This window comes from Ranitomeya imitator, chromosome 1, assembly GCF_032444005.1.
Source record: "Ranitomeya imitator isolate aRanImi1 chromosome 1, aRanImi1.pri, whole genome shotgun sequence".
In the NCBI taxonomy this organism is placed as follows: Eukaryota; Metazoa; Chordata; class Amphibia; order Anura; family Dendrobatidae; genus Ranitomeya; species Ranitomeya imitator.
In genome coordinates this window covers 567,868,532-567,896,113 of record NC_091282.1, presented here as the reverse complement: position 1 = coordinate 567,896,113, position 27,582 = coordinate 567,868,532, and the positions used below count along the sequence as shown (strand labels likewise).

Sequence of the window (27,582 nt, the reverse complement as noted above, 5' to 3'; positions counted from 1 at the left end):
TGCCAAGCCAAACAGGATCATGGGGTGCATTAAAAGAGGTCTGGATACACATGATGAGAGCATTATACTGCCTCTGTACAAATCCCTAGTTAGACCGCACATGGAGTACTGTGTCCAGTTTTGGGCACCGGTGCTCAGGAAGGATATAATGGAACTAGAGAGAGTACAAAGGAGGGCAACAAAATTAATAAAGGGGATGGGAGAACTACAATACCCAGATAGATTAGCGAAATTAGGATTATTTAGTCTAGAAAAAAGACGACTGAGGGGCGATCTAATAACCATGTATAAGTATATAAGGGGACAATACAAATATCTCGCTGAGGATCTGTTTATGCCAAGGAAGATGACGGGCACAAGGGGGCATTCTTTGCGTCTGGGGGAGAGAAGGTTTTTCCACCAACATAGATGAGGATTCTTTACTGTTAGGGCAGTGAGAATCTGGAATTGCTTGCCTGAGGAGGTGGTGATGGCGAACTCAGTTGAGAGGTTCAAGAGAGGCCTGGATGTCTTCCTGGAGCAGAACAATATTGTATCATACAATTATTAGGTTCTGTAGAAGGACGTAGATCTGGGGATTTATTATGATGGAATATAGGCTGAACTGGATGGACAAATGTCTTTTTTCGGCCTTACTAACTATGTTACTATGACCGGTGGAGTCGGCTATGGCATTGTTCAGCACAAACTCTGCCCACGGTAGCAAGGGTGCCCAGTCATCCTGCCTGGCAGAAACAAAATGTCGTAAACATGTGACCAAGGTCTGGTTGGCACTCTCAACCAACCCATTTGTCTCGGGATGATATGCCGAGGAGAGATTCAACTCAATACTGAGTAGACGACAAAGCTCTCTCCAGAATCGAGACACAAACTGGGGACCCCGGTCACTGACAATTTTGTCCGGCATACCGTGTAGGCGAAAGATATGCTTGATGAACAACACTGCCAGAGCCCGTGCAGAAGGTAGCCGTTGAAGAGGCACCAAGTGAACCATTTTGGAAAAATGGTCGGTGATCACCCAGATAATGGTGCAGCTACGAGACTTGGGTAAGCCCACCACAAAGTCCATCCCGACCATCTCCCAGGGCCTGTCTGCCACCGGCAGGGGGTAAAGCAACCCAGCTAGCCGTTGCCAAGGAGACTTGTCTTGGCGCAAGAGACACACGCCCGAACATAGTCTGCAACATCACGAGCCATATGTGGCCACCAGTATGTCCTTGCCAGTAACTCAGATTTCCTTTTGGACCCAAAATGTCCACCCACCCTGGACGAGTGAGCCCAAGAGAGAACCTCCAGACGCAAACTGGATGGTACGAAAGTCTTGCCTGGAGGCACAGACTCTAGCGAAACCGGGGCCACAGTTATCAGGCTCTCAGTGGCGACAAGAAGCCGAGGCTCCTCTTCCTCCTCCTCAAATGATACAATGGAGCGAGAGAGAGCGTCAGCACGAATGTTCTTCTCCCCGGAAAGAAAATGGAGGGTGAAATGAAACTGGGAGAAGAACAAGGACCATTTGGCCTGGCGAGAATTTAACCGCTGGGCTGTCTGCAGGTACACCAAATTCTTGTGATCTGTGAAGACTTGGAAGGGAAAATGAGCTCCCTCCAAGAGATGTCTCCACTCCGAGAAGGCCAACTTCATGGCTAGCAACTCCCTGTCCCCGATGGAATAATTCCTCTCTGCTGGTGAGAAGGTCTTAGAAAAGAAGAAGCAAGGATACGTCCGACCTTGAGCATCCTTTTGGAAAAGGATTGCTCCAGCACCAACAGATCAGGCATCCACCTCCATTATAAATGGCTTATCTACATCGGGGGCGATGTAGGATGGGAGCGCTAGTGAAGTGTGACTTAATGGAGAGAAAGGCCTTGGAGACCTCCTCAGACCACAATTTGGGATTTCCTCTCTTCTTGGTGAGGGGGCGATAGTAATTAATGAACCTCATAAAGCGCTGCACCGCTTTAAGAGAATGGGGTTCCTGCCAGTCCATCACAGCCTGTAGTTTGGCAGGATCCATAGCCAATCCCTGGACAGAGATGATATAGCCTAGAAAAAGTAAGGACTCCTGCTCGAACACACACTTCTCCAACTTGGCATAGAGGGAGTTTGCCCATACGATGTCGAAGACTTTGCAAACATCTCTCCGGTGGGAGTCAATATCTGGAGAGTAGATGAGAATATCATTCAGATAGACTACGACCGAGGTGGAGAGCATATCCTGGAAGATGTCGTTCACAAAGTCTTGGAAAACAGCTGGGGCATTACAGAGCCCGAAGGGCATCACCAGATATTCATAGAGCCCATCCCTGGTGTTAAAAGCCATCTTCCATTCGTCCCCCTCACATATGCGAATCAGGTTGTAAGCACCCCGCAGATCTAATTTTGTAAATACCCTTGCTCCCCGAAGCCTATCAAAGAGCTCAGATATCAGGGGCAAAGGATACTTATTCTTAACGGTGATGGCGTTAAGACCCATGTAATCTATGCATGGACGTAAGCCCCCCATTCTTCTTCTGCACGAAGAAGAACCGAGCCCCAGCAGGTGACACTGACTTCCTAATGAATCCTTTTTCCAAATTTTCCTTGATGTACTGAGACATTACCTCCATCTTCAGGAGAGATAACGGATAGACTCGACCCCGGGGAGGCTCAGCACCAGGCAAGAGGTCAATAGGACAGTCATGGGGCGGTGAGGCAGAAGGGTCTCCGCAGCTCTTTTGGAGAGCACGTCTGCATAGGGCCAACATTGCTTGGGGAGAGAGGATAGATCTGCGGGTACCTCAGTAGTAGCAACCTGAACACATTCCCTCTGACATGCACCAAATAATTAAATAGATAGAATAAGGTGCGTTCGCAGCCCAGGATCCACCGTGCAGAGATGGAACCTGCTGCTAAGTAATGACGGACTATATGGCGGTACAAGGAGGATACACACATGGGTTAACTTCACCCTGTATGAAGAAAGTGAACCCTGTTATGTCACAGGGTCGTGGTACCACAGAGAGAGTGCAAGCAAGGAATCACAGAACTCTATCTCAGGACACAGGATTAGAGTTCGTGTAGACCTCTTGCGATCGACACCACAATTAGGGTATCAGAGTAGCTAATATGCACAGAAGTGCGTGCTGTGCCACACTAGCGGACGCCACTAACCACCCAGACTTGGGTAAGGTAAGCGCTCTAATAGCGCACAGCGCTGCACTGACGGTCACAGCAGTTAGACGCTGTTTACATGTGGCTTTGTGCTGATAGCTTAGCCGGGCGCTAGATAGTAGACATCCACCTTTCGTGAGCAGTCATACACAAGGGAGGGGATGTTTAATGAATAAATTGCACTCATCAACACACACAAGTTTTCAAATGTATACTAGCGCATGGCCGTGCGGCCATGCAAACCTTTTATAGCTGCAGCAAGTACAGGACCTTCCCAGAAGGACCAATGGGAGTCTGCCACAGAAGAAGAACACCTTCAGGACCTTCCTAGAGGACCAATGGGATTTGCTGCAGTATCTAAGCATGTGACCCCCGACTTGCAATGGGAGGTCGTCCTGTGGGCATGCTCAGAAAGGGAAAAGCTGAAAAACCTGCTTGCTGCTGAACATTGCTGTCTCCAAGGACAGAGCCTGGAAGGGCAGTAGTAACCAGTCGTCCAGTATTAGCCTAAGGGCCCCTTTCCACTTGTGAGAAAAAAAACGATCCGATTTACGGACCGAAAAAACGGATGTAACGTCTGCGAGTGTCATGCGAGTGTCATGCGATCTTTTTATCGCAACATCCATATGAGATCCATATTGCTGTCCGATTTTTACGCACGGGTCTCCTTTGAAAAGCCGGTAGTTCAGCGCAGTGTACAGTAAAATCACACTGACAGGTTAGATTAGAGTAGATATATATACACATAGAATAGGTGTCAGGGAGACACACACATATATATATATATATATATATATATATATATATATATATTTATTTATATTTAAGGCAGCGCTAGATAGCTTAAAAGCCGGTAATTCAATTGCCGGCTTTTGCTATCTCCTTCACAAACCCGACATGATATGAGACATGGTTTACATACAGTAAACCATCTCATATCCCCTTTTTTTTGCATATTACACACTACTAATGTTAGTAGTGTGTATGTGCAAAATTTGGGCGCTCTAGCTATTATATTTAAGGGTTAATTGGTGTGGGCTCCCGCGCAATTTTCTCCGCCAGAATGGTAAAGCCAGTGACTAAGGGCAGATATTAATAGCCTGGAGAGGGTCCATGGTTATTGCACCCCCTGGCTAAAAACATCTGCCCCCAGCCACCCCAGAAAAGGCACATCTGGAAGATGCGCCTATTCTGGCACTTGGCCACTCTCTTCCCACTCCCGTGTAGCGGTGGGATATGGGGTAATGAAGGGTTATTGTCACCTTGCTATTGTAAGGTGACATTAAGCCAGATTTATAATGGAGAGGTGTATATCTACTCTAATCTAACCTGTCAGTGTGATTTTACTGTACTCTGCGCTGAATTGCCGGCTTTTCAAAGGACACCGGTGCGTAAAAATCAGACAGCACTCGCATGGTGCGAGTGCTGTGCGTTTTTTTTCTCGCACCCATTGACCTGCATTGGCGAGTCTCATCCGAGAATCGCAGCAATACGCAGCATGCTGCGATTTTTTTCTCAGTCCGATTTCGGCTGAGAAAAAAAATCGCAAATGGAATGTCACCTATTGAATAACATTGGTCCGAGTGCAATCCGATTTTTTATCGGATTGCACTCATTCGTTTTCCTCGCAAGTGGAAAGGGGCCCTAAGCTAGAGGCTGGGACCGACGTCTCTGCTGAGCAGACTCCACTGCAGCTGGAGAAAAATGGTAGACCACAGCGGAGATGGTTCGAGATTCCACCTGTGCAGAGGCAGGAACTCGACACCTAACAACAGTACAGACCAAAAGTTTGGACACACCTTCTCATTTAAAGATTTTTCTGCATTTTCATGACTATGAAAATTGTACATTCACACTGAAGGCATCAAAACTATGAATTAATATGGAATTATATACTTAACAACAAAGTGTGAAACAACTGAAATGATGTCTTATATTTTTATTAAACCTGACACAGCACACCTGTGAATTGAAAACCATTCCTAATGACTTCCTCTTGAAGCTCATCAAGAGAATGCCAAGACTGTGCAAAGCAGTCATCAAAGCAAAAGGTGGCTACTTTGAAGAACCTAGAATATAAGACATAATTTCAGTTGTTTCACACTTTTTAGTTAAGTATATAATTCCACATGTGTTAATTCATAGTTTTGATGCCTTCAGTGTGAATGTACAATTTTCATAGTCCTGAAAATACAGAAAAATCTTTAAATGAGAAGATGTGTCCAAACGTTTGGTCTGTAATGTATGTTGCCATCCAGATCCCCATATTGTAGTTATGTCCCCATTCCAGTTCTCATATTTAAACACAGAAAAAATGGAGTTCTATACACAAAGAAAATTTAGGTTTAAAAATTGTACATTTTATTGTAATTACTGTTAACACGATAAATCACAAAATAACACAGAAATAGAACAAAGACAAAGGCCCTAGTTTAGAAGCAAGTGAGTCCCTGACATAACCAGTTAATTTGTATAGACCAAAACCATGGTACTAGTATAATCCACTATAAGTCATATTAACCCCTTCACCCCCGGAGCTTTTTCCGTTTTTTCATTTTCGTTTTTCGCTCCCCTCCTTCCCAGAGCCATAATTTTTTTATTTTTTCATCAATATGGCCATGTGAGGGCTTATTTGTTGCGGGACTAGATGTACTTTGAATGATACCATTGGTTTTACCATGTCATGTAACAGAAAACGGGAAAAAAATTCCAAGTGTGATGAAATTGCAAAAAAGTGCAATCTCACACTTGTTTTTTGTTTGGCTTTTTTGCTAGGTTCACCAAATGCTAAAACTAACCTGATATTATGATTCTCCATTAAGAGTTCATAGACACCTAACATGTCTAGGTTATTTTTTATCTAAGTGGTGAAAAAAAATTCCAAAGTTTGCTAAAAAAAAAAAATGCGCGTCTCCAATTTTCATGATCTGGGGTCAGGTGAGGGCTTATTTTTTGCGTGCCGAGCTGGCGTTTTTAATGATTCCATTTTGGTGTAGATATGTTCTTTTGATCGCCCATTATTGCATTTTAATGCAATGTCGCGGCGACCAAAAAAACGTAATTTTGGCGTTTTGATTTTTTTCTCGCTACGCCATTTAGCAACCACCATTTAGCGGTCAGGTTAATCCTTTGTTTTTATTGATAGATCGGGCGATTCTAAACGCGGCGATACCAAATATGTGTATGTTTGATTTTTTTTTTAAATTGTTTTATGTTGATTGGGGCGAAAGGGGCGTGATTTGAACTTTTATATATTTTTTATTTTTTTATATTTTTAATCACTTTTTTTTTAATTTTGGCATGCTTCAATAGCCTCCATAGAAGGCTAGAAGCATGCACTACACGATCGCCTCTGCTACATAGAGGTGAAGTACAGATCACCTCTATGTAGCAGAAATGCAGGTGTACTTTGAACGCCGACCACAGGGTGGCGCTCAAAGCAATCGGCCATCAACAACCATAGAGGTCTCAAGTAGACCTCTGGTTGTTATGGCAATGCACCGCTGACCCCCGATCATGTGACGGGGGTCAGCAGTGAGAGCAGCTCCGGTCGCGCGGCCGGGAGCGCTAGTTAAATGCCGCTGTCAGCGCTTGACGGCGGCATTTAGCTAGTTAATGGGCGCGGGCGGATCGCGATTCCACTCGCGCTCGTTCCGCGCACATGTCAGCTGTACAAAACAGCTGACATGTCGCGGCTTTGAGGTGGGCTCACCGCCGGAGCCCACCTCAAAGCAGGGGATCTGCCAGCTGACGTACTATTCCGTCAGCTGGCAGAAAGGGGTTAACTGTATATCTATTTGGCACCCAATCCAGATAGCATTCACATAACATCAGTGTTAGTCAAAGTATTGGATGCCCATAAAATAGTGCATACCTCAAAGGCTGTCACAGTGACCAACACCCATATAGGGGAGAAAAGCAATAGCGATATATCTAGTAATAAAGTATCTTACCCATGGTGGATATAGTCAAATGCTGGGGTACCAAATCAACTCCCTGATGCGCGTTTCGAGTAGGCTTTATCAAAAGAGGGAATGTATTGAGATCACCACATGCTGGCACTTTTATAGTGGCATTCATTATGCAGCATGTCTACTGTGCACCCCCGCTGCCACCGGAAGTAGTATACCCACTCACCGGCATTCATCAAGAGCGCACGTCAAGGGGAAGTCCCGTGATGACGTCAAAAGACGTGCACTTGAACAAATGAAGCCGGAGAACCAGGGCTCCTACAGTAGGTGCAGGGCGCACGCGCAAGACACTAACCGCCATATTGAATGCTGGCAACAAGAGGAGAATGCGCAATGAGGGGGTAACCTTGTGTAAGTATGGTATATAGTTATGGATTAGAGAGTATATCAAAGCCTGACAAGCATTGTTATAGTTAAGTGACGAAAGTGCAAAGTGCACATATTAAAAATACATTAATAAAAAGTGCCTAAGTGAAAGGCTACCCAAAAGAAACATACATTAATATGTAGCCAAATACACAGATCTATATACATATTGCACATATCAATTAAATGCATATGCACAAGTGATGCGTAATGTCATAGAAAAAAGATACACACATAAATACAAAAAATGTTGATAAGTAAAAATTAATACATCATGATGAAATATTTATATATACTTATTACATATACAATAAAGTGCTGTAGTGCTAAATAGCTTCCCCCTATCCCGACAACACATGAATAAAAGCATAATTGCACATTGGGTAGAATGTCTTCTCCAAATTTATATAATGCCACCAAAAAAAAGGAAATCAGAAGTTGGAAAGCTAAATATAGGGGTACAAAAAATAATAAAAACATGAATGAAAAGAGAAAATGAAAAATAAAAAAATAAAAATAATAAAGAATAAAATGTTAGAACTACCAGGATTATTTATAACTGCACAGGTTAGGATATATGTGGATAAGGACAATCATAAAAACAAAGCAAAGCTTAATTTTTCATTAAGTTCCACAGGGGCCATAGAGTTCAGGGTTACAATCCATCTACACTCTGTTTGTGCCAGTAGACATTTAATGTTCCCTCCTCTGCTACCACAATGCACTTTATCAATTCCCAAGATCCGTAGACCCCTGGGATCACACGCATGTAGCATGCGAAAATGCTTTGGGAGGGTTTTCAGGGTACTGACGTCCTCAGCCTCCCGCGCGTTAGCAATATCCCTTACATGCTCCCTTACACACACACGGAGCTGACGTGACGTGAGTCCCACATAAATCTTGGAGTAAGGACATGTGGCCAGATACACAACGTGCATGCTAGTGCAACTTATATGATGCTGAATCTGAAATCTCGTTGTCCCATTTGATGGCAAAAAATCGGTGCCCCTAATTAGGTTCTTTTCTTTGCATTCGAAACAGTCACCGCAAGGATAGCATCCCCATATTGGACCCCTATTGCTTGGATTTAAAGGATTAATCACCTTTGCCACATAGTGGCTTTTAACCAATAGATCCTTAATGCTCTTGCCGCGTCTTGCTGTAAATTGCGGTTTAATGGGAATGTTGGATGCCAAGACTGGATCAGTAAGAAGTACTGACCAGTGAGTATTAATTATTTCCTGCATCCGTTTCCACTGACAGTTGTATGTAGAAATGAATCTAACACAATTCTCAGATATTGCTTTTTTTCTCTTTCTTAAAGAGTCATTGGTGTCTCTCCGTTTTTCTGGCTCTCAAGTATCCCTGTTTAATACAACGGTTACTGTACCCACGAGCTTTGAACCTATCTTTCAGATCTTCTGCTTGGGCCTCAAATTTTTGATCCATTGAGCAGATCCGCCTCATCCTGAGAAACTGTCCAACTGGGATGGCTTTAATAGTATGTGTGGTATGGGAGGAGGACGCATGCAACAAGGAGTTCACAGCAGTTGTTTTCCTGTATACATCCGTATACAGTGTCACCATCTCATCCACCTCCAGGCAAATGTCCAGAAAATCAATTTTACATCTGTGTGCTTTGTATGTCAATTTAATGTTGAAGGGGTTGCAGTTGAGCTGATCCACAAACTCACGAATGCCCGTTTCGCTACCCTGCCAAATGAAGAAGATATCATCAATATACCTATGCCAACACTGCACTCGGTCCACGGAAGAGACCCTGTCCTGATGGAATAGGGATCTCTCCCATAGACCAAGAAACAGGTTGGCATAGGCTGGGGCACAAGCTGCAGTACCATGTTTTTGTAGGTAGTACCTGTCTTTAAAAACAAATAGGTTATGGGTCAGCACAAACCGCAACAACTCAACAACAAAATCACAGACCTGGCCATCCCAGTTGCTGCCTCCTAGGAAGAAGCGGACTGCATTAATACCATCATCATGAGATATACATGTGTATAATGACTCGACATCAGCTGTCACTAGCCACATGTCCCGCTCCAAGACCATTCCCTCAATTTTAGTCAGCATGTCCGTAGTATCACGTATGTATGATGGTAATACTTCAACCGTGGATTTCAAATAAAAGTCAATGTACTTACACACTGGGTCACAGAGGCCATCAATCCCAGAGACAATTGGTCTTCCAGGAGGATTTTTGGAATCCTTATGTATCTTTGGTAATAGATACAGTGTAGGAATCTTTGGAAATTCCACCGATAGACCATCAAAGATTTTTTTGTTGATAATTCCTTGATTCACTGCATCCTGTAGGATTCCATCCAACTCCATTTTATATGTGGCTAAGGGACAATAAGACAATCGACTATAATTATCTTTGCAGCCCAACTGTCTAAACACTTCCCTCTCGTATTTGGCAATAGGCCACACAACAATGTTCCCTCCCTTGTCAGCCGCCTTAATCACAACATCACCCAGTGCCCCAGCTCACCAAGGGCCTGGCGCTGAGATTTAGTTATATTGTCCTTTGTAACAAAATTAGGATTTTTTTTTAAATCATCCAATACCAATTTAGTAAAGATCTGAACCTGTGGACATATGGACAAGGGAGGGAACACCATTGATTTTGGTAAAATTGACCTCGGGAACATACCTTGTACATCAGGTTCCTTTTCCTTTAATAAATCCTCAAGGATGGCCAATGTCTCTTTTTCAGCCCTGAAAGTCAAACCATGTTCTTCATTTTCCCTTTTGTTGTGTAGTTTTTTTTAAAATTAACTTACGAGAGAACAGGTGTAAATCTTTCATGGCTGAAAAATGATTAAACAAATTGTTAGGCACAAAAGTTAGACCTAGAGAAAGCACCTCCAGTTGTGCATTAGTCAATTTATGGCTGGATAGGTTAATTACCTCCAGTGTTCCTGATTTCTTTTTCTTATCATCAGATTGACTTGAAGCAGGCATTTTACATTTTGTGGAAAATCTTCCCTTGCCAAATTCTGGGGCTTAAAACTCGGTCTTCTCTGTCTATTGTACATTTGGCTTGTGCCCTGAGGTGTATGAACATCAGGATCCTCCCCCGATGTCATGGATGACATTGATTCTGTGGGAGCTCTAGATGTCGAGCGTCCCCTCCTTCTTCTTTGTCTCCACCTATATACTTGATTGTTCTGAAAATCAAGTGTGTCTCTCTGACATGTTTTGGTTTTGGTAGTTTTAATCTCATCTTCCCACCTGGAAAAATCTTTTTCCAGATCATGATTTAATTTTTTTATGGCCTCGGACGTTAAGTCTTTTTTTAAAGATGTCTGGATATTGTCAATATCCCTTTCTATTTCACTGAGAGTCAAATCATTTAGTTTAATCAGAAGCGCCATAAAGCCCTTAGAGCAATTACTCGCCAAATCCTCCCATCCATTTCTGAACAAAGGTACATCTGTCTCAAACGAGAGAAACACCTGAACTCTTAAGCCTCTTGGTATTAGTCCCTTGGAGATATACTTCTCCAGAAAGCCCTTATTCCACCATGTCATCATGCGCCTGTGCAGCAGTATTTTAAGTTTTTGAATAGATTCCTGAGTTTCTCTATAATTACAGTTTAAAACCAAACTAGGGTCATCCTTAAAGACTTCACTGATTTGACTAAGCCATGATGAGTCTCTGGCTCTAAAATCCATTTGCCTGGAGTCAGCAGCTGTGAATAACACAGAATAAATTAGTAATATACTCAAACTCACAGAGAAAATATGGGTCCCATATAATAGAGAGTAATGTCCAAATGACTTCATATATTTGCCCATAAAGTAGCTGGATAGTAAGTGTATACTCCTGATAAACATTTAAACACAGAAAAAATGGAGCTCTATACACAAAGAAAATTTAGGTTTAAAAATTGTACATTTTATTGTAAATACTGTTAACACGATAAATCACAAAATAACACAGAAATAGAACAAAGACAAAGGCCCTAGTTTAGAAGCAAGTGAGTCCCCGGCATAACCAGTACATTTGTATAGACCAAAACCATGGTACTAGTATAATCCACTATACGTCATATTAACTGTATATCTATTTGGCACCCAATCCAGATAGCATTCACATAACATCAGTGTTAGTCAAAGCATTGGATGCCCATAAAATAGTGCATACCCCAAAGGCTGTCACAGTGACCAACACTCATATAGGGGAGAAAAGCAATAGCGGTATATCTAGTAATAAAGTATCTTACCCATGGTGGATATAGTCAAATGCCGGGGTACCAAATCAACGCCCTGACGTACGTTTTGCGTAGGCTTTATCAAAAGAGGGAATATATTGAGCTCACCACATGCTGGCACTTTTATAGTGGCATTCATTATGCAGCATGTCTACTGTGCGCATGCGCACCTCCGCTGCCACCGGAAGTAGTATACCCGCTCACCGGCATTCATCAAGAGCGCACGTCAAGGGGAAATCCCCTAATGACGTCAAAAGACATGCGCACTTGAACAAATGAAGCCGGAGAACCAGGGCTCCTCCAGTGGGTGCAGGGCGCACGCGCAAGACACTAACGGCCATATTGAATGCTGGCAACAAGAGGGGAATGCGCACAGAAGGGGTAACCATGTGTAAGTATGGTATATAGTTATGGATTAGAGAGTATATCAAAGCACGACAAGCATTGTTATAGTGAAGTGACGAAAGTGCAAAGTGCACATATTAAAAATACATACATAATTAAACATACATTAATATGTAGTCAAATACACAGATCTACATACATATTGCACATATGAATTAAATACATATGCACAAGTGATGCGTAATGTCATAGAAAAAAGATACACAAAAATACAAAAAATGGTGATAAGTAAAAATTAATACATCATGATAAAATATTTATATATACTTATTACATATACAATAAAGTGCCGTAGTGCTAAATAGCCTCCCCCTATCCCGACAGTTCTCATATTGTAGTCATGTCCCCATACACATGTCCCTATATCCAGGTCCCCATATTATAGTTATGTCCCCATATCCAGGTCCTCATATTGTAATTATATCCCCATATTGTAGTTATGTCCCCATCCAGGTCTCCATATTGTAGATATGTCACCATCCAGGTCCCCATATTGTAGTTATATCCCCATCCAGGTTCTCATATTGTAGTCATGTCCCCATCCAGGTTATCATATCGTAGTCATGTCCCCATATCCATGCCCCCATATCCAGGTCTCCATATTGTAGTTATGTCCCCATCCAGGTCCTCATATTGTAGTTATGTCCCCATATTGTAGTTATGTCCCCATCCAGGTTCTCACATTGTAGTTACAGTTGAAACCAGAAGTTTAAATACACTATATAAAAGACACATATGCACGTTTTTCTCAATATCCGATATGAAATCATAATAAACCTTTCCAGTTCTAGATCAATTAGGATTACCATAATTATTAATATTTGTCAAATGCCAGAATAATGAGAGAGAGAGAATGTTTGAAGGCATTTTTATTACTTACTTCAAAGTCAAAAGTTTTCATACATTTCATTAGTATTTGGCACCATTGCCCTTAAACTGAATGACTTGGGTCAAACTTTTGGGATATCCTTCCACAAGCTTCTCACAGTAGTTGGTCGGAATTTGGGCCTATTCCTCCTGACAAAACTTGTGTAACTGATCCAGGTTTGTAGGTCCCTTGTTCGCACCTATCATTTCAGCTTTGCATATAAAATTTCAATTGGATTGAGGTTTTTGTGATGGCCACTCCAAAACATTGACTTTGTTATCCTTAACATGTGCAATATAAACAGTTTATTGAACAAACGAAGCAAAAGACCCGGTGAATTTCAGATAATCAAATCAACGTTTCGGCCTATACTGCAGCCTTTTTCAAGATATATCTATATTAGAACAAAAAACAAAAAATAAAACAACAAATAAGAAATACATTTTACAGAACATAGTATAAGTACAGTCTAAAATTATTAGTGCACTCGTAAATATGAAATATTTAGCGGGTAGCCCCTTGGATAGAGAGCCATCTCGGCGAGCTCAAGCTATAGTTTTGCACAAAATAAATGGTAGCATAGGGCTTAGGGGGGAAGAGAAGAGATGGTGATTATTAAGATGATTGCCATATAGTTATAACCAATGTGAAGTAACAGCTTTAGTTAGGAGAGTGATATTGGCTGGGTCTTCTTCTTGTGGCTGGGTCTTCTTATTGTGGCTGAGTCCTATGGCTGGGTCTTGTGGTCGGTCTAGTGGCTGGGTCTTATTCTTTTGACTGTGTCTTCTTCTTGTTGCTGGGTCTTCCTGTGGATGGGTCTTCTTTTGGCTTGGTCTTTTTATTGTGGCTGGGTCTTCTTCTTGTTGTTGTTGGCTCTTCTACTTTTGACTGAGTCTTCTTTGGCTGGTTCTTGTGGTCAGTCTTGTGGCTGGGTCTTTTTCTTGTGACTGTCTTCTACTTTTGGCTAGGTCTTCTTTTGGCTTGGTCTATTTCTTGTAGCTGGCTCTTCTTCTTGTGGCTGGCTCTTCTTCCTGTGGCTGTGTCTTCTTCTTGTGGCTGGGTCTTTTTCGTGTCGCTGGGTCTTCTTCTTGTGGCTGGGTCTTCTTCTTGTGGCTGGGTCTAATTCTTCTCATTCTTTCTTGCAGCTATGTACCCAAACAGTAGGTTTCCCTTCCATATGTGTTATCGGCATACTCAGGAGGAATTGCTCAACAAATTGTATGTTGCAATTTCGCCTGTTACCATTGTGAAAATAAAAAATGGGGCTAAAATAACTTTTTTTGTGGAAAAAATTAGATTTTCTTATTTTCACAGCTCAACGTTTCAAACTGCTGTATAGACAGGCTGGAGCGAGCCGCCCGCCCCACTCTCCCGGGGGGCGTACGTGGAAGCCGCCATGATAGGGGGTTTGGAGCAGGGGAAAGGGGGGGTTCGTTCCTGGGGGAGGGTTAACTTGCTGGTGAGGGGCATGGTGGGAGCGGGGGGAGGAGCCGTTCACTTCCCGCTCTGTGGACTCGTGAGCAGGGAGCACTCACCAGCGCTGACCATGGCGGCCATTGAGCAGGTGCTGGCACAGCTGTGAGCGGCGGCGGCGGCGCAGCCTCCCGGCTGGCTAGAGGCACAAGTAGCAGGCATCCTGGGCGGTACCAGCAGCGGTGGCAGCGGTGCGAATCCCTCGGCGGCTGGGCCCGGTGAGCGCCAGAGCGGCTGCAGGACGCAGTGTTGTCACGGCGGGCCGCGGCGGTTATGCCTGTCCCGGGCGGCCTGGTTCTGGCGGCATCATGAGATGGCGGGGGAGCATCCCAGCGGCAGGCGGCGCCCCAGACTCGGCGGGGCTGCTGGACTCAGCCGGGGTACGCCATTCCACCCATGCACCTGCGACCGGGCCCGCACCTCTCTCTGGGATGGCGGCAGATGGCAGCGTTGCGGACGGCGGGTCCGGGTCTGAGCCTGATGGATTCCTGGCGGCCTCCTGGAGTGACGGGGTCAGCACGGTCCCCTCTGCAGGGGTCAGATCAGCTGGAGCAGTGAGGAGCAAAGTTCACTTCCGGGTGGACGCACAGACGTCTTCGCGGTCAAGAGACGGCGGGACGGCGTCTTCGGCTGGGGGGACTGCAGCTCCCCTGCAGCCTGGTGAGAACCATTCTATGCTTTGTTTGTCCCCGGCATTGTTGACGCCGACTATGACTTCGGTGGATCGGGTTGGGGGGTATGTAGAGCGGGGTGAGGGAGTTGCGGTGCGGGTGGATATGAGTCATGAAGGGGTGGGCGAGTTGTTGTCGGGGGTGCGGGAGCTGTTGTCGCGGTTGAACAGTGGTAGGCCAGGGCCGTCCCCTCTGTCAGCTTGGGTCGGATCGTCCGATTCGGTGTTAGCGTTGTTAGGCAGCGGTTCGGGTGACCAGGGTAGGTTGGCCGAGCCGGTCTCGGTGTCTGTACAGACTGAGAAAGAGAAGGAAGGGGGCATTCGGCTAGATGATAAGGCGCGTGATGAGGTGTATGTGTGCTTTGAAGGGCCGCTGGGGGCGCATTTGAAGAAGGAAGTGCGCGAGAAGATTTGGAAGGATGAGTAAGTGGAGATATTTTCACTGTTACCACTGGAGAAATTTAACCTGGATAAGAGTAAAAAAGAGGATAGTAAGAAGGAGGATGAGGAAAAGCGGCGATGGCGCCTTATTCCTCAGACGTTTGTGAACTGGCTTCAGGCATTTGCGATTTTGGCAAGTGTTATTGGCGAGAAGGCTCCCGAGAATTGCTCAGCTTTGTTTTGTTATATGGATTCCATAGGGGAGGCGCATAGGGCCTATGGTGGTCAAGCATGGTTACGATATGATGAGCAGTTTCGGCAGCGGAAGGCAGTTCGTCCAGCGACCAGATGGGATCAGAAGGACATCGGCTTGTGGTTGCGCGTAATGGCACCAACGAAGTTTGGTCACTCCATTCAAGGCGGGGCCGGAACTTCCGGCCAAGGTACTGGGCAGGGTTCCTCTTCTGGAGCCGGGGGTCAGGCGGGACAATCCGGCAGTCAGAAGCCTGGCGTGTGTTGGCAGTTCAACGAGGGCCAGTGTAAGTTCGGGGCGACTTGCAAGTTCAAGCATTTGTGCTCGCACTGCAACGGCGCCTCACACGGAGCCTCCAAATGTTTTAAGAAGAAAGGGAAGCCAGAGGGTAATTCCAAAGGGGGTGACTCCGGTGAGGTTGGACGCGATGGTCCCCTATCTAGATAGGTACCCTGATAGGGAGAGGGCAGAGTTACTCCGGGCCAGGTTTGATGTTGGCTTTTGTATACCGGCCCCGGGTTTTGCGGTACCACCGACGTTGAAGAATCTTAGATCGGCCGAGTTGCACGCATCAGTAGTGTCTGAAAAGTTAGGCAAAGAGGTGGCGTTGGGTAGGATGTCAGGTCCGTTTCCCACTCCCCCTTTGGATGATTTAGTGGTGTCGCCTCTGGGCGTAGTGCCCAAGAAGGAGCCGAATAAGTTCCGGCTCATTCAGCATTTGCCATACCCGAAGGGGAGGTCGGTTAATGATGTGATTGATCCGGAGCTCTGTTCGGTGGTTTATACGTCGTTTGATGAGGCAGCCAGGTGGGTGCGCAGTTGTGGTAGGGGAGCATTGTTGGCCAAGACCGATATTGAGTCGGCCTTTCGTTTGTTGCCGGTTCACCCCGATAGTGTGAGGTTGTTAGGCTGTTATTGGGATGGCGGGTTTTACGTTGACCAATGTTTGCCGATGGGCTGTTCACTGTCGTGCGCTTATTTTGAGGATTTCAGTTCCTTTCTGGAGTGGGCGGTGCGGGATGTATCCGGTTTGGACTCGGTAATTCATTATCTGGATGACTTTTTGTGCATTGGCCCCGATCAGTCTCAATGTTGTGAGGTCCTGTTAAGGACGGTTGTTTTGGTCGCTGAGCGCTTCGGGGTCCCGTTGGCACCGGGCAAGACGGAGGGTCCGTGTACGAGCTTGTCCTTTTTGGGTATTGTCATCGATTCTGTGAGGTGGGAGTTTAGGTTGCCGGTTGACAAGGTGTTGGGTCTGAGAGACGAGGTGGCCCGAGCTAGACGTTTGAAAAAATTGCCACTGCACGAAGTGCAGTCGCTCTTGGGGAAGTTGAACTTTGCATATCGAATTATTCCCATGGGGAGAATTTTTTCACGTAGGCAGGCCAGTGCTACGGCCGGGGTTACCGCCTCGCATCATTTTGTGCGTCTGTCAGCCAAGCACAAGGCTGACTTGGAGGTTTGGGACCGTTTTTTGTCTTGTTACAACGGGCGTTCATTGTTGATGGAGGAGGCAGTGGGCAACGCTGATTTGGACTTGTTTACTGACGACTCGGGCGGTATTGGTTGTTGGGCCTTTATCGGGGGCCGTTGGTGTGCGGCCAGATGGCCGGAAGCCTGGTTTGAAACAGGTTTAGTGCGGAACATCACGTTGTTGGAAATTTTCCCTATTTTGGTGGCGGTGCAGCTTTGGGGCGACGATTTTCGGAACAAAAGGGTGCGTTTTAATTGTGATAATATGGTGGTTGTGTGCGCCATTAACAGTTTGACGACGGCGTCTCCCCCGGTGATCAGAGTTCTTTGGCAGTTGGTTTTGTCTTGCTTACACCTGAATGCTTATTTCACAGCTTCGCATGTGCCCGGTGTTAATAACTGCATTGCCGATTCTTTGTCTCATTTCCAGTTGGAGCGTTTTCGGTCGCTGGCGCCGGATGCCGAGGAGACGGGCCTGGAATGCCCGGCGGAACTCTGGAGCATGGTGTCCGGGCTGCAGAGCCTTTAATCCAAGCGTCCTTGACTCCGAGTATGTGGTCGGTTTATCAGGCGGTATGGAGCAATTGGGAGAGTTGGCTGGCGGCTTGCGGTGTTGCGGGTGCTGGTTCGGACCAGGTGGGGGCATTGTTGTTGTGGTTGAGACATGGGGGGATCAGGGATGGTCGGCATCAAAGGTGGATAGGACGATAGAGGCTTTAGCCTTTGGTTTCAGGCCTTCGGGGCCTTCAGGACATGACAAAGTCCTTTCTGGTAAAGCAAGCTGCGAGGGGGCTGAGAAGATCATGCAGCCGAGGAGATTGTAGGCGCCCGGTGTCCTTTGAGATGTTGGAGCGGTTGGGGGTATGTTTGGGCGACGTATGCGTTTCCAGCTTCGAGGTTGCGCTTTTTCGCTTAGCTTTTTCGTTGGCCTTTTATGGAGCTTTGAGGATTGGGGAGTTAGTGTCACCCACTACGGTCAAGGGGGCCTGTGGGCGGGGGACGTTTTTGCTTCCGAGGGGTCACTGCAGTTTTGGATTCAGAAGTCTAAGACGGATCAGATGGAGCGGGGTAAAAAAGTAGGTTTGGGCGCTGTTCCCGGTTCTGTTATGTGTCCTGTCCGTTGCTGGCAGGTTTTTGATAGGTTTCACCCGCGTGGTGACGGGCCTTTGTTGCGTCATGAGGATGGGTCTTTCCTGTCTAAATATCAGTTCGTAGCGGTTTTTCGGCAGTGTTTAAAGGCCATCGGGGTAGATTCTGCCAGGTTCGCCTCCCATTCTTTTCGGATCGGGGCTGCCACCGAGGCGGCGCGAAACGGATTGGCTCCTGAGGTGTTGCAAAGGATTGGGCGGTGGGAGTCCGGCCGTTATCGGAGTTATGTGAGGCCTTGAGCAGCTGGGGACGGTTCGATCTTTTACTCGTTTTGGCGATTGTCTAAGTTGTTTATGTTTTTCAGGTTCATCCTCGCTGTTGGTGTGGATTGTCGGCCACTCGTATGTGTACTGGGGCGCGAGGCAGGCTGACGTCAGACAGGATGGAAGACAACTCGGTTTTTCCAGGGATGTGGCCGTCATCAGGTGGTTGGGGTTTCGGGGCTTAGGTTGGAACAGAGTCCTGGAGGAGGTACATAATGGCGTACGACTGGACAGGACTCCTGATATCTTGGTTCTGCACGTCGGGGGAAATGACTTGGGAATTCGTCCTTGTCGTGAGTTGATCCGGGACATTAAACACGACATGCTGCGGTTATGGGTTTCGTTTCAGGAGATGTCCATAGTGTGGTCGGAGATTGTTCCTCGGACATCTTGGAGGCACGCCAGGTCAGTGGACAAGATAAATAAAGCCCGAATTAAGGTGAATCGGGCCGTGTCGGGTTTTGTTGTGCGGAACAGAGGTATGGCCATGCCTCATTTTGAGTTGGAGCGTGGCGGTGACTAATTTCTTTTGGGTGATGGAGTTCATCTGAACAAAGTGGGCATTGATTTGTGGGCCCTGAGGTTACAGTCTGGAATTGAGCGGGCCATAGCGGTTAAGGTTGGTGGGGTCTCGGGTACTTGAGGGTGGTCAAGTATCCTCGTGGTGGCGGGGGGAGGGGTCCTTGGAGTTGGTGCTAAATTGGCCTGGGGGGTCCGTCGGGATACGGATTCTCCAGTTGGTATAAGTTTTGGTTGCGGGTCTGGTGATTTGGGGGAATCTTGGTAACGGTGGGCCAGATTCCTAAGTTGGAAGTGGACAATGGTAACCCTTCGGGGTATTTTGGTGCTCTCAAGCCTGTGGGGTAACGGCTGAGAGTAATCTACGGTTGGTCTCTTGTCCACTTGTTTATACTATGGGTGACACCAGACTTTTAGCTTCAAGGACCCCTTCCCAGCTCATTTTATGGTTATATGTTTTGTTTGATTATAATAAAGGCCGCTGTGGCCAATTATATCCAACTTGAGACTCATGTCGTTATTCGAAGGTTGGGAAGGAAAAGGGGTCGGTGACCCCTTGGGAAGGCACTTAATCATGGTAGTCGACAATACCAATGTCAAGCACTTGAAGGTTCAAGATTCTCACCACACATTTAAATAACTTCCTTGAAAGGTCTAGTTTCCAAAATGGTGCCACTTGTGGGGGGTTTCCACTGTTTAGGCACATCAAGGTCTTTCCAAGTGCGACATGGCGTCCGCTAAAAATTCCAGCCAATTGTGAGTTCAGAAAGTCAAACGCTGCTCCTTCCCTTCCGAGCCCTGACGTGCACCCAAACAGTACGTTTCCCCAACATATGGGATATCGGCATACTCAAGAGAAATTACACAACAATTTTTAGGGTCTATTTTCACCTATAATACTTGTAGAAATATGAAATTTGGGGCTGAAAGAACATTTTGAGGAAAAAATTAGATTTTTTTGTTTCCACAGCGCAACGTTATAAATTTATGTGAAGCACCTGGGGGTTCAAGGTGCTCACCACACATCTAGATACATTCCCTGAGAGGTCAACATGGGTCAGTTGTTTTTTTTTCACTGTTTAAGCACATCAGGGTCTCTCCAAACAGGACATGGTATCCGCTTTCGATTCCACCCAATTTTGCATTCAAAAAGTCAAACGGTGCACTTTCCCTTTTGATCACTACCGTGCACCCAAACAGTACTTTTCCCTCACATATGGGGTATCATCCTTCTCAGGAGAAATTGCACAACAAATTTTGGGGTCCATTTTCTCCTATTACCCTTGTGAAAATAAAAAGTAAAATGTTCATTTTTTTCTTCCACATTGCAAAAATTCCTGTGAAGCACCTGAAGGGTTAATAAACTTCTTGAATGTGGTTTTGAGAAACTTGAGGGGTGCAGTTTTTAGGATGGTGTCACTTTTGGGTATTTTCTGTCATAAAGGCCCCTCAAAGTCTCTTCAAACAAAAGGTTTTGTAAAATTTGTTGGAAAAATTAGAATTTGCTAGTAAACTTCCTAGCAAAAAAAATAAATAAATTTCAAAGTATTCATGTGGGACATATTATTAACTATTTTGTGACATACGAGGGGCGTTCATTAAAAATTTCCCCTGACCCACTTCCAGTGGACTGAGAGCAATGAAACTTGGTACCGTTATTAGTCCTTCTCTACATAGGTGCCTAGGTGCCACCTAGGGACACACTCTTCTCCCATCTCTTTAAGCAACTGTAAACACCTCGCTTGTAGAAATCGACAGGTTGCTCCAAAAGCCATATTGTGACTTCAGAAATCACAGTCTCATCACCTGGAAAATGCTTGCCCTTCAAAAATAACTTAATTGTTGGAAAGAGGTGAAAATCTGATGGTGCGAGGTCGGGTGAATAATAATAATAATAATAATAATTTTTATTTATATAGCGCCAACATATTCCGCAGCGCTTTACAAATTATAGAGGGGACTTGTACAGACAATATACATTACAGCATAACAGAAATACAGTTCAAAACAGATACCAGGAGGAATGAGGGCCCTGCTCGCAAGCTACAAACTATGAGGAAAAGGGGAGACACGAGAGGTGGATGGTAACAATTGCTTTAGTTATTCGGACCAGCCATAGTGTAAGGCTCGGGTGTTCATGTAAAGCTGCATGAACCAGTTAACTGCCTAAGTATGTACAGTACAGACACAGAGGGCTATTAACTGTATAAAGTGAATGAGAACATGATGCGAGGAACCTGATTGTTTTTTTTTTTTGTTTGTTTTTTTTAAATAGGCCACACAGGGATCGTTAGGTTAATACATTGAGGCGGTAGGCCAGTCTGAACAAATGAGTTTTTAGGGTACGCTTAAAACTGTGGGGATTGGGGATTAATCGTATTAACCTAGGTAGTGCATTCCAAAGAATCGGCGCAGCACGTGTAAAATCTTGGAGACGGGAGTGGGAGGTTCACAATGCTGGGTTCACATTGCATTAGGGCAATCCGTTTAGCGCATTCGCTAGCAGATTGCACTAACGCAATGTCCCGAAAGATACCCGATCTGTGCTAGCGAGGAACGGACCTCGGATGCTGCAAGCAGCATCCGCGGTCCGTCCAAAACTAATGGGACATTAGCTAGAGATCCGTTAGCACATTGCAGTCAATGGGTGCGCTAATGGATCCGTTACATAGCGCTAATTGCGACCATTGCGCCATGTAACGGAGCCCGTTAGCAGACACCCATTAACGCAATGTGAACCTAGCCTAAGGGGAATGCAGTAGAATTTCAAAGCCACAGGAGCATGCTTCTATTTGGGCAACATGTGAGTTGTGAACTGGTGCACTGTCTTGCAGAAGGTAGACACCTTTGGTGAACATGCCACGTCTCATGGTTTTGATGGCCTCCTGCAATTTCCACAACAGTGAAGCATAGTATGCCCCAGTGATCGTGATTCCCTTTGCAAGGAAATTCATCAATACTACTCCGTGCTGGTCCCAAAATACAGTGAGCATGACCTTGCCTGCTGAGGGTTGGGCACGTGCCTTCTTTGGAGGTGGTGAGTCATGATGCTTCCATTGATTCGAGTGGACTTTTCATCTCAGGATCATATTGATGGACCCAGCTATCATCCTGTGTGATCAGTCTGTTTAAAAAGTCCTCCTGGTTTCCATGGCACATCGTCAATAGAGCCTGAGAGCATTCGACTCATTCCTGCTTCTGGAAAGGTGTGAGCAGTTTTGGAACCCATTGAGCAAATACCTTATGTATGTGAAGATGGTCCTGGATGATTTTTTTTCCATGGACCCCACACTAATCTTGACATTTTGAGCTAGGTGGCAAATGGTTATACGGCGATTTTCCAAAATGGCGACCTCCACTTGCTGGATGGTGGGTTCATCAATAGCACAGTGAAGTCGCTCTAGAAGTGGAGTTGTTTGCACCAAAATTAGACCACAATTGAATTGACAATGTCAGTTCTTGACTACATCACATGATGGGGAATCATCACCATAAACCTCTTTCAGCTGATCGAACGTCTCCTTTGGTGTGCGGCCTTTCAAGTAAAGGAACTTGTTGACTGCTCTGTATTCCACTGGCTCCATTATCAAACCTCACACCACATCAGCACCTGTAAAATCAAGACCATTATCAGTTCTGAGTTGCAAAACGGCACGTAACCTATACAGACATATATCATTACACATGTGCAGTTTCTGCATCCTGTGATAAATAGAAATGGGTCAGGGGAAATCTTTAATGAACGCCCTTCGCAGCTCTCTGATTTAAGGGCATAAAAATTAAAAACATTTTTGACAAATTTCTGATTTTTTCAGAACTGAACGCAAGTCATGGCAAACAAATTTTATCACTATTATGAAGTACAATATGTCATGAAAAAACAGTCTCAGAATCAGTGGGATTTTGAAGCGTTCCAGAGTTATTACCTCATAAATTGACACTAGTCAGAATTGCAAAATTTTAACCAAAAGGAAGGAAATCTCTATAGGAGTCAAACCCAAAAGACAGATTGTAGTATCACAGCAATATAGATATCAATGATATACCGTGTCAGGGGTGATAGAGATACCAAAAACAAAAGGGGATAAGCTAGAAAAACACAACACTTTTATTGAGCAAAGTTACAATAACAAGACAAAAAAAGCTGAAATAATTTGGAATATGGAAAGAAGTAAAACAAAAATCTAATATGGAATAAGGTGTATAAATTTTGTTGGAAAAGATGGTTCCACACTAGCACTTAATGTGTAAAGTACAATAGGAAGAGGGAGTCATACAGGAAACCAATATGGTGGATCCCAACACTTAATTAAATAGACCCAAAGGTTGCTACAATTATCATTAGTCAGTCACCTTTGTTCTCCTGTACTGCCTGACACTATGTCTCAAGGTAATTAATAATGAAAATGTGTTCGACAAGGGAGACTCACATAAAAAAAATTTTTGTAATTGCTTATTATTTTTAATACTTTTATAGGAACAAAAAAAAATGTCTTCTTCACGTCAGTATACAGGCACCACAAAAATACATTGCTATACACACACAATGTATTTCTTTGAATATGTATACTCTGCTTCTGGGTTCATTGCCTGCAATATAAAGGTCAAGATAACCAAAACCTCTCATCTCCAGCATTGTGAGCTGTGGCTCACTGGTAAGGCTACTTTCACATTTGCGTCAGTACTCACCTGTCACAAAGCGTCGGCGCGACGTACCAACGGAAGTTTGTCCTTTCACATTTCCGTCTGTAGTCCCGGGAAGGAAAGAGAGCGAGTGCGAGATTTCCTGCTGGGCATGCGCAATCAGAAACACTGAATACAATGTACAGAAAAACGTTCCCTTGAACGTTTTTTGCAAAAGACGGGCCATCACATTTTGCAGGATCCAGTGCCCGGCGGACAAAACGTGAGTACATACGTCGCTAATACAAGTCTATGGGAAAAAATCAATTCAAAAATCAACATATTACGACGGCAGAGGAAAGAAGGAAATGTGAAAGTAGCCTTACACTACAGCCTGTGGACACTGAGATGCAAGCTTGAGTCCCAGAGAGACTGATCACAGGAGGGAAAGGAAGTGAATATATTGTTTAATTTATGCACTCAGCTGAGACAATCAGCCCTGCCACCTGAGGAGGCGCTGTGGCAGCAATGAAACTGTCGAAGAGGTGAGTATAGAAGCCGAGAGAACAGCTGAGACATGACGGGATGTGGGACTGAGCCCTCAAATCGGGACAATTGGGAGCTATGCTACTGTCTTTTGGGTTGGATTCGGGTACAGATTTCCTGCCTTTGGTTAAATGTTTTGTGTTTGTGGGGATGCTTCACTTAGCCCAGTGGACTTGTTTATTGGTTAAAAAGAATTGTAAAATTTGGCTTGGTTATGAAGGTGAAAACAGGCTTGGGGGGGTGAAGTGGTTAACCCAGTGATTGATAAGAAGTGGTCAAAACTGTACAGGCTGTGCTTCAACAGATATCAGCCTCTAGACCTGATTTCCCCTTAAGTTAAATTTCTCTTTTCTACCTTTTCAGATACTATTCCGAATGACTATGAGACATTTAAAGATCAGAAGAATAAAGCATAAAGTTGGAAACGACGTTAGGTACTGCCTAGTCTTCCCCTATAAATACACAGTGCAGATTCCTGTAATCCAATTTGCATATGATCACTTGGCCAGAATGGATATACAGCATACTTTTTGACTTCCCTCTGTTGTAGTGTTCATCTAGTACATCTGTCACATGTAAAAAGTATCTGTTGACTTCAATCCTCCTGTACCTCTCCAGCTCATGTGGCTTTAGTCCTAAATATTATTGCCCTATTAAAGTACCCTCTATGCCCTGCAATTGCCTTTAAAAAAAAGCTGGTGTTAAATGCATACTAGTTTTGCTTGTTAATTTCATGATGAATTGTTATGTCAGCTATTAAAATGCCTATTTTAAAGGGCAAAATTATAGCTCTGTGCAACTTACTAACACATGGTCCACCAGCCATGATCGAGTGTATGCTTTCTCAGTGTTTAATAGATGGGTTTCCCTGTTGATTTTTGATCAACAGTATAAAAATCAACATTGTGATACAATAATCAATAATTTTATTAAAGTGTTTAAGGTTGTAGTGTTAGACTTAAGGTACCGTCACACTTAGCGACGCTGCAGCGATACCGACAACGATCCGGATCGCTGCAGCGTCGCTGTTTGGTCGCTGGAGAGCTGTCACACAGACAGCTCTCCAGCGACCAACGATCCCGAGGTCCCCGGTAACCAGGGTAAACATCGGGTAACTAAGCGCAGGGCCGCGCTTAGTAACCCGATGTTTACCCTGGTTACCAGCGTAAAAAAACAAACAGTACATACTTACATTCAGCTGTCTGTCCCTTGCCGTCTGGTTCCTGCACTGACTGCTGGCCGTAAAGTGAAAGTGAAAGCACAGCACAGCAGTGAGTCACACAGCGGTGACTCACCGCTGTGGCTGTGCTCTGCTTTCACTTTACGGCCAGCAGTCAGTGCAGGAACCAGACAGCAAGGGACAGACAGCTGAATGTAAGTATGTACTGTTTGTTTTTTTACGCTGGTAACCAGGGTAAACATCGGGTTACTAAGCGCGGCCCTGCCCTTAGTTACCCGATGTTTACCCTGGTTACCAGTGAAGACATCGCTGAATCGGTGTCACACACGCCGATTCAGCGATGTCTGCGGGGAGTCCAGCGACGAAATAAAGTTCTGGACTTTCTTCCCCGACCAGCGACAGCACAGCAGGGGCCTGATCGTTGCTGCCTGTCACACTGGACGATATCGCTAGCGAGGACGCTGCAACGTCACGGATCGCTAGCGATATCGTCTAGTGTGACGGTACCTTTAGACCTTTAAACAAAGGGAAGTTAAAATTCCTGTTGTTTATAATGTGCCTTCTTGAAAAACACTTCTGAAAGGTCTTGTCTACATGTGTTTTACTATCAATTCACCTATTTTTTACTAACACTTAGTGCAGAGCAATGTTATCTCATTTTTAAAAAATAAATACTTTCATATTGAAATCTTGCTTTCATGTCTTTTTTGTTATAAATATTTGTTGACAAATTATGTATTAAAACCTGTCTAAAAAAAAAAACACTTTGCGACAGCCACCTTATCCAGACTTGATTATTGCATGACATTCTTTTATCTTTTTTGTTATCTATACCAAGCCATCTTTCTCGAGTAAATTACTCCTTTAGAAGACTATTTTTTCCACAATTTTGTGTGATTGTTTGAGAAGCTTCAGTGTACCACACTACACTCAAAGCAGGCCAGGGTTGCTAATGTGCCCTTTCGGGCATGTGCCCAGTTGGCTGCTGTGTTCAAGCACCTGGTGCTGCAGAATCAGAAAGGGTGGGGTATGAGCATTCAACGTTCATTAATGGAATACTGCGACACACATGTGGCAGGAGCCAGGACAATCTGATCATCTGACGTATAGGAGATGTGGTGGGCGGAGAGCGTGCGCTCTGCTCTCCAACCCTAATACCACTACAGCCACCCAGTTTGGAAAGAAGACCTGCAGTCAGTCACAGTACACAGTATGGTTTACTCACCACCTACAGACACCTTCCTGCTCCCATCTGCCCCCATCCATAGTAATCTGGGTCACTGGGTGTCACTGTCTCTTCCAGCCCAGAGCCAACACACAGTAAATTGAAAAGGACAGTCCACTACTTTAACCCCTGTACAACATATGACATATATTTGCATCATATGTCGTGTCCCTGACTTTGATGCAGGCTCCGAAGGTGAGCCCGCATATTTCCCCACACATAACAGCTGAATTAATAAACCATCATGTGCCTTTAAAAGCGCGTGTGAAGTTATGTTCTGCCTACGGCTGTCAACCAGGTAAATCTCACTGTAAATCTCTGACAGTGGGATATAACATGTAGTGATAGGGGTGTGCATCGTTCCATGCTTCCATTGTTGTACCCGTGGAGTGACCACAGTGCTCCGATGGATTGTCATAACAGAGGGGAGTCTGCTAATGACCTCCGTGCCTGTCATTATGATCCTCCTGTGAATGTCGGCTTGTGGCCAGCATTCATAGGAGACAGTGATTTCTGCTATGTATAGCAGTGCTGAAACACTACTTTGTATAGCACAAACACAAAAATTGAGCTTGACTTAAGTTGGTACACATGCAGCACATGAACGCATGTTCACATTGACCATAAAACACATAAAACCTACAAGAGAAAAAATGAGCAAAAACCCTGCTGTAAATAAGTAATGAGCAAAAACTGCATCTTAATAACAGAGTTTTTAGTAATACTGTTTTTGATTAAAAAAATAGCATAAAAGCCATCCCACCATGACATAACTCTTATCGGGACGGTCTGTTAATTACCAGAGCGGTACTGAGCAAAACATTACTAAG

At 44.8% G+C, this 27,582-nt stretch overlaps 1 protein-coding gene across 1 annotated transcript in view; it reads left to right on the top strand.

Annotated features, from left to right (window-relative positions):
• LOC138679350 (cartilage oligomeric matrix protein-like) overlaps positions 1-25,126 on the top strand; it is a 674,654-nt gene extending 649,528 nt beyond the window's left edge. Inside the window, exon 19 of the mRNA XM_069767792.1 lies at positions 24,711-25,126. Coding sequence (XP_069623893.1) covers positions 24,711-24,763 — 53 coding nt within the window. The 3' untranslated portion in view covers positions 24,764-25,126. The remainder of the gene's footprint in view (positions 1-24,710) is intronic.
• The last annotated feature ends 2,456 nt before the right edge of the window (positions 25,127-27,582 follow it).